General features: G+C 48.0%; 1 protein-coding gene across 7 annotated transcripts; it reads left to right on the forward strand.

Moving 5' to 3' along the window:
• Nucleotides 1-322: 322 nt before the first annotated feature.
• GIMAP6 (GTPase, IMAP family member 6) lies at nt 323-7410 on the forward strand. Of its 7 annotated transcripts, none has more exons than XM_032245049.1 (3): nt 323-896; nt 3008-3092; nt 4844-5448. In XM_032245049.1, exons 2-3 carry the CDS (start codon nt 3008-3010, stop codon nt 4945-4947), a joined length of 189 nt encoding a protein of 62 aa, XP_032100940.1. In that variant the 5' UTR covers nt 323-896; the 3' UTR covers nt 4948-5448. The 7 variants fall into 7 exon arrangements, with proteins under 7 accessions (XP_032100940.1, XP_032100935.1, XP_032100938.1 ...); XM_032245044.1 differs by having other exon boundaries at nt 349-896; nt 3008-3119; nt 4620-7410; XM_032245047.1 differs by having other exon boundaries at nt 350-896; nt 4620-7410.
• The last annotated feature ends 438 nt before the right edge of the window (nt 7411-7848 follow it).

Raw genomic sequence — 7848 nt, forward strand, 5'->3', positions numbered from 1 at the left:
TAGAACTACTATAGTAGATCGAGTGGAATTTTTTAAGGGAATCTTAGTATTTTTAAATCGTGTGGTAACAATATCATCACCTATGCTCCTATGTTCTCAACTTCTTCCTTCAATGGCTTCCCTTTAGCCACAATGATCAGATCTGTCAGTTAAGACCTAGAAAACATGTTTTTGAGGATGCTGAGGTTTTTTTCTCCCTTAGCCTGTGTTTAAAATACTGTACTTTCCACATAACAAGTGCTCTCTTTAATCTTACATTTTAGACATTCTTTTGTGTTTTCCCTCGTCTTACAGTGCAGATCTTCTAGAAGCTGTAACAATTGGAATTACCAATGATTCCTGCCTTAGAGATAATGAGTATCAGACCTTGTCCTGAGAGAAACTATTAAAGGAAGGAGAGGCTGGGGAAGAAAAGAGACAGTGACTGTTTGCTGCAATACTGAGGCATAGACGTTCCCTGGGGAGGTGGTGGAGTTCAGAAAAGAGAGATCAGGAGAAAGTCACTCCTCCTGACACAAATCTTTCTGAATCATCTGCTGCTTTTTAAGCTTTGAGTTCTAGTTATCCCGGCTCAGGATAAAAATAATCCCACCCTATGGTCTCCTTCCTTTTTCTCCTTCCGAGGCTGCAAAGCACAACAGCAGACTCCTCTGGCTCAGGAGGGCCTGTGCTCCCGCCCACTTCCTGTTCCTCCATATCCAGCAGACACTGCTCTTTCAAGGGCAGGTCTCCAGCCCAGCTCTCCAATCACGTTTTGCTGAAAAGGTAAGCAAATATCGGCTGTGTCCTTCATGTGTTGATACACCGTGGATGCTTTTCTCTGCCTCCTCCGTGAGAGTGCTTGGCCGGGAGACAAGAAACGTGGCCCTTTCTCTTGCCTGTGGGTTGGTGCAGGGGTAAGTCTGAGTATATGTGTGTCATGTTTGGATGTGTATGTGTGGGTGTTTGTGCTGTATATGTGTGTTTACGTGTTTGTATGTGTTTACATGGATGTGTATGAGTGGTGGTGTGTGTGTGATGTTTGTGTTGTGTATGTGTGTGTGTTGTGTATGTATATTTGTGTTTGTGTGTGTATGTGTTTATGTGTTCACCTGCATGTGTGTGAGTGGTACATGTGTTTTGTGCATGTGTGTGTGTTGCGTATGTTTGTGTGTGTGTTGTGGTGCATGTGGGTTTGTGATGTGATAAAAAGAGTTATGACCAACAAGTCCGGAGAACATTTTGCCCTGCGACAGACTCACTGCTTAATGTTTGGCCTCTCTGAGTTTTGCTTTCTTCCAGAACAGCATGACAAGTGTGGCACGATCTGTTTCATCTTCTGTGTCGGAGACAAAAAAGCACACTGTGGCCAATGTGGGAGGTGCCTTTCTGGGCAGGGTTTAGGAGGAGGTGAGAGGTGCCTTGAGTGCAGACCCGTTCCCCCTGGGCCCTTCGAGGGCACAGTGCACGTTCCTGCATGCCACAGCCTAGTCCCACCCTGCTGTTGTTTCCTGTTAAGCTGCCTGCCCTTTCTCTCTAAAGGAGGAATGAGATTACATTGGTAAAGTGCTGCCTCAGTTTCCACCAGGGATGTAAGGAAGCCAGGGACAAAGAGATTGAGAGGTCACCAGTTAGGAAGAACTGAACTCCCTTTGGTAGGTGAAGTACTGGACTCCTTCCAGAATCTGGCTGTTGAGGTCTGAGGAAGGCTGTCCTCCCGCCTGCTTCTTCTCTCTTCCTAGAAAGTCACCAGACCTTCCTGGACTCCCTCCATCCCCAGCCCAGCACTGCAAAATTGACCTTTACCAATCATAAAGCAACATCCACATATACACTCCTGGGATCTAGGGAGGACTGGAGTGTTTGCCAGGTGAAGCGTAGAACAAACATCCAACAATGTGACAATGAGAAAAACATGTCTATCAGGGTCCCCTGGGCTTAGGTTTCCCCACACCCCAGAGGCTTCATCTGGATCTGTTTCATCTGGTTATGAATGTCCTACATGATCTGGAAAAACAGTCATGGGGAATACAACTTCCTCCTAGTCCCACAGAGAAAATCGAGCAGAGACAACCTTATGAGATTTTGACATAGAGAACTGTGTTCGTCCATGAAGCCAGGACACATTGCTGTCATGGGAAGGGGACAGGAGTTCCTGGTTGGAAATGACACAGCCCTAATTTGCAAAGAGGACTAAGAGTTGCTCTAAAAAAATGTTCTGCAGTGTGCTGGGAGCTTAATAGGGTAAGAGACCTACACAGGCATCCAGCTCAGTCCCAACATTCATACTGATGGGATGCTGAGGCCCAGGCAGAGCTAACTGGTGGCTGCATCTTCCCTGAGACCTCTGGCTTCCTTCCCAGCTCAGCTCCTGCAATCCCAGTCCCCTGTAACCCTCACTGCACAGCCTTCTCCAAAGTCTGGCCCCAGTGCCCACCAAGTGGCCTCTTCTAACAACATCCTACTCATTCAAACCCTCCAGGCACACTAGACCTTCCTGCTGCTCCCAGGACACAACGGAATCAGAACCATACCTGCTTCTGTGCTCCCCTTCCTCCTCCTCCTGCTTCTCCTCCCCCTTCTCTCCCTCCTCCTCCTCCTCCTCCTTTTCTCCCTCGTCCTCCTCCCCCTCTAACTCCCCCTTCTCTCCCTCCTTCCCCCTCCCCCTCCTGCTCCCCTTTCTCTCCCCCTACTCCCCCTCTCCCTCCTCCCAGAACAGTTCCAGACCCTATGTCTATCCAAATTTCACCCATTCCTCATATCCCAGCCAGTTGCACCTTTTTCTGTAAAATCTCTTAACCTCATGATGAAGATCACAATGAAGGGCACGGGGATAAGGTCCCTAAAGAAATAGGCTCTCTAAAGCCAGCAGAGACTGTCTCAGACCCCTTCTTCCCTTGCCTCACTCAGTCCCACCCCAACCCTAAACTAATGCAAACAACTTTCCTCTGGCAAGAGAAAGGTGAAAGGCAGGTGGCTGTTGAAATTCATTTGGAAAGTCAGTAGATCACATGATTTTTTTTCATAGATGGAGGAAGAGGAATACGAACAGATTCCCCAGGAGAGCCCCCCAGGAGAGCTGTCCCAGGATTCTACGCTGGAGCCATCAGGAGGTAAAGTGAATGAGGAGAGAGGAGCAGGTGGGAAACATGAGGGGTATGGGTGGGATACAGCTCCCTCACCATGGTGTGTTTGGAGGGAGGAAGCTGACGTCCCCCAGTCACAGAAATTTACCCACCTCAACCACCATCAGAGGCCTTTGGGGTAGGGCCCTCCTTATCACCAGCCAAAAATAAGGAAAAAGACCCCTGGATAGGTATGGTAGATAAAAGGAGGTGAGAGATAGCACCAATGACTACATCACCTTGCCAGTCCCAAAAGAAAGGCTTTCACATGGTGGATGTCACTCCCCAGGAAGATGTGCTGACAGTGGGTGTGACAAAAATAAGTGACCCTGGACCGAGGCTTGGATTCCAACAGACCCTGCATGGGTGTCTGGCTGACTCCGAAGTGGAGTTGTCATGGTTGTAAGGTTGAAAGCACCATGTGAACTAGCAGGTCTCAGATCTGGGCTCAGCCTTATCGAGGGCATCCCTTTCCCAAAAGCTGTTGCACAGGGTCAGGCGCTTCACTTTTGTGGGCTCAACTTCATCATCCATTCTGGGGGGGCAGGATTTAGAAATGCTGGAAACCCAGCCCTTTCCTGGCCGAAGAAATTATTTGTGATTCATTATGTATTTTAATATGAATGACCTTTTATTTTACGAACTTAAATGGCTTGAGCCATCTGGAAAAAGCCATATTAATCTACCATTTAGGGAAATTACTCATACCTGTGCTAACACCTGTTTGACCTTTAGTTACAGCAGTCAGGGTTAGTTAACCCTTTAAGACTCCTCTCCAGAGCTCAAGTGATGCATTTGGCTTTAGTAAAGTCCAGCAGTGTGTGCTAGCTCCAGGCTGCTCAGATGGGGGCTCCTGTCTCCTCTGGCTCTGATCCCGGCTTGGTGGGAGGGGATGAAGGTCGACTGCACAGACTCTTGCCCATTCATTCAAATTCCTTTTCAACTACTTTGGGGAAGCTGGATGGGGGCCACTGTCACTCAGTTAGAATTGGTGTGTGTGTCAGAGCCAAGAGTGGCAGGCAGGCCACAGCAAGGCCTGTTGGTGCCCAGGAGATTCAGGAGATGACTGCACCCGTGCTGCCCTGCAGGCTTCATGCTCCATCATCTGAGATACATCAGTGTCATCTGTGGGGACTAGCCTGGGAAACCAGCTATTACTTGTTACTTCTTTATATGTTCTGGGTCTTGGGACCTGCAAGGCCAGGAGAAAGGAATTCCCTTCCTGACTTCTGCCCCAGTCACATCTAAAAATCCTGGTATTGGGTTTCTTGGTGTCTTATTGGTGAAGTCTCACCCTTCTCTCTTGGCTCTGCTCTTTGCTGGGAGAGAAAGTTCAGCCCCACTTTCAAGGATGTGGGTCCAGAATGGGGGCCCAGGGCTGGTTTCAGGGCAGATGTTGGTCTTTGACAATCTGCCTCTGTGGTCTGGGGGTATACCCAGGGGCTCCTGGTGAGGACAAGTAGGGGTACACGGGCCCTAACCCCAGTTCCCTCTGCTTTCTTTGAATACTTCTAGGTCTGAGGGAGAAAGAACAGAAGACCCCAAGGAGACTGAGGCTCATTCTTGTGGGGAAAACAGGAACTGGGAAAAGTGCAACAGGAAACAGCATCCTCGGCAGGAATGTCTTTGAGTCTAAACTCAGCACTGGACCTGTGACCAAGACATTCCAGAAAGGGAGCCGAGAGTGGGCTGGGAAGCAGCTTGAGGTGATTGACACACCCAACATTCTGTCCCCCCAGGTCCTGCCAGAGGTGTCAACCGCTATCTGCCAAACCATTGTCCTATCCTCCCCAGGGCCCCACGCTGTGCTCCTGGTGACACAGCTGGGCCGGTTCACAGATGAGGATCAGCAGGCAGTCAGGCGCCTGCAGGAGGTCTTTGGAGTGGGGGTCCTGGCTCACACCATCCTGGTGTTCACCCGGAAAGAAGACCTGGCCGGTGACTCCCTAGAAGACTATGTGCGAGAGACCGACAATGAGGCCCTCACCAGGCTGGATGTGACCCTTGCACGGCGCCATTGCAGCTTCAACAACAGGGCGCAGGGGGAGGAGCAGGAGGCCCAACTGCAGGAGCTCATGGAGAAAGTTGAAGCCATCCTATGGGAAAGTGAAGGCCATTATTACAGCAACAAGGCTTACCAATATACCCAGCAAAACTTTCTGCTCAAAGAAGTACAGGAAAGGCAAGTAAACCAGGGACAAGGCTCTGAGGACAGGCCTGGTGAGGAGTCGTGGCTGGAAGGGCTGTCCCAGATCCAGAAGGAATCTGAGGAAGCCCACAGATGCATTTTGGGAAGGCCTTACCTTTGAGCCTGTGCTGACTTGAGCCAAGGACACCATCAGCCCCTGTACCCTGTGTCCAGCCCTCTGTTTCTCTTTCCATCCTGTGGAGTGCTTCCCAGTCTCCAGATCATGACATCTGGCATAGGAAGAGGGGTGTGGGGCTGGAGGACAGGGTCCAACGTGCACAGGTCACATCCCAGTTCCTTCATTCCTTCTTCTGGAACATCTGGGTCTTCCCTCCTTTGTGCCCCAACAGCACACTGCCTTCCTATTGGACCTTCCATCTCATTGGCATTGCCTTTCATGGGGTACTTGTCTGTACCCTGATAGAACTAAAGCTTCCTGAGAGCAGGCTTATGTCTTTTCCTTCTGTGTAACTTCCACAGCTTCTGGGCATTGGAGTCGTGCAGTCACATTTGGTGCATCAACTCCGTGCGAGCTGTTGACTAGATGACATCTCATCTCTCCCCCACCATGATGGTTTAAGGTGCCCGTTTAAGGTGCATGTGGGTGGAACATGGCAGTGGTGCTGGGACATGGGGAGGGTGGGAGACTGGGCAGGGAGGAGAGCAAGCAGGAACAGGAATGGAGGCAGGAGGAGCAGCTCTTTTATTCATTCTTGAACTGTAACCCTTCCCTTCTCCCTTGGATAATGGGAGCATGTGGATGGGGTGAGTGTCTGCATGTGCAAACAGGTTCCCTAGCAAGGTATTTTTGGGGGTTGAATGCAAGGAGGCAGGGAAGAAAGTGGGGCTGCAAAGGAAACAGTGGAGTGACTTAAACATCTTGCAAGGCAGCCTGCCTAGTTTTTGGGAGAACTCTGAAGCCCATGATGTTTTCCCGGAAGGCTATTCCTATAGAAGGGGCTTACAAGAAGTGATACTGGACAGGATGAGAAGGGAGTAGGATGTCAGCCTGGCTCAGGCCTCGATTAGGGAGCTGCCTGCCTGCAAGAGGAGACTGATGTGCTTCGGGTGCACCCTGGCTTCTTCAAGTCCAAGATGCTCCTGGGGAGTTGACTGACATATGGAAAGACAATAAAAGGCAACAAGAAAACTGCTCCCCAACATATTCCTCTTTGTCTTTCTTCAAGCAGCGTGGCAGGGGGTCTTTAGCTACTTTTTCCCAGGAGGGGTGGAAAGTGCAGCTGGTGGGGACAGTGCTGGGAGATGATCAGAAATCACAGGGCACAGCCTCAGGTCTAGCTGGACCCTCATCCACTGTTGGAGATGCTCAACAGCCAGACACCCCAACCTGCGGCCTCCTGCTCTGAAGCCATCCCCCATATCCCCCAGACACAGCAGACATCTGGGAAAGCTTCAGTGTTTCTCTTGCTAACAGATTCAGAAAAGTGTCTCAAAGCAGAGCACAGAGTTATTTGGTGTATACTTAAGATAGCCTTTCTGCCACAACCATTTATTAAATAAGTGATCAATTTCCCATTGGACTAAAAATGCAACATTTATCATACATTCAGTTCTCATTCACACTCAAGATTTGTGTCAGAATTTTCATTTCTGTTCATGTCTTCTACTTTTCTACTCCTGTGTAAATAAAACATTGATTTGATTACAGTGGCTTTGACTACAATATGGGAGCCAATTTTCACCTCAGTCTTCATTTTTATATTCACCTTGTTATTCTCAGGCATTTTTTCTTCTATGTGAAAGTTAAAATAATTGTGTAATTTCCCAAAGAGAATCCTATTGGTATTCTAGTTGGCAATGTCTTATGTTTATGTTAAGTTTGAGGGAAGTGGTAAATAGTTGTATAAGTTAATCAAGGCCATTTTGTTTCTAAGTGAACAGACTTGAAACTCCAGAGCTACTAAAGTAAAAGTTAGACTCATTTGCATTTTCATTCAGATGGGAGATAATTTTGTAAATTTTGATGTTATTGTTTTAACTCTATTAGCTTAATTAATGTCATCATAGAAAACACAAGCATTTGACCAAATATGATCCATTCAGTGACTAACTGGCAGAGTATATCATTTATTAAAGTTTATTTTTAATTACCTTGAATATGCTGTTTTCTCTCTTTTATTACTAAGCACCAGGAAAGATGTCTCCCATGACATTTCAGGAAGAGGAATAGATGTCTCTGCATAGCTCTCACTCTTTCAGCCTCAGAAGAGCCTCAGAAGGCAGGTGTGGGTATGTTCTAGAAACTCTAGTCTACCAACCAGTAAGAAATCAGTGGTGGGGGTGATGGTGATGAGAGAGGGTTGTCTTGACCAAACTCTAATAGCAGCTTTTAGAGTTTGTTGAAAATATCTCTACACCAAAGGGAAGGATGAAAAACAGGGATTTGGAGAATTTGAGCTCAGTCGGTAGAGGGTTTTTCCTCCTTGGTGGATCAAAGCAGCTGTGGAGTGTCACAGAAAGATTCCAGCCTCTAACCTTTTTGTGATAACATTTATAAACTGTATAGAACATGCAAAATAATAATACTAAGAAAAT

Source organism: Sapajus apella, unplaced genomic scaffold (genome assembly GCF_009761245.1).
Source record: "Sapajus apella isolate SASKATOON/1434 unplaced genomic scaffold, GSC_monkey_1.0 scaffold56, whole genome shotgun sequence".
NCBI lineage: Eukaryota > Metazoa > Chordata > Mammalia > Primates > Cebidae > Sapajus > Sapajus apella.

Excerpts from the sequence above, each read along its gene's own strand:
- GIMAP6 (XM_032245044.1), top strand. The coding sequence starts at position 3,008 with ATGGAGGAAGAGGAATACGAACAGATTCCCCAGGAGAGCCCCCCAGGA. Across the intron at positions 3,120-4,619 it reads GAATGAGGAGAGAGGAGCAG|GTCTGAGGGAGAAAGAACAG; the intron begins GTGGGAAACATG and ends GAATACTTCTAG.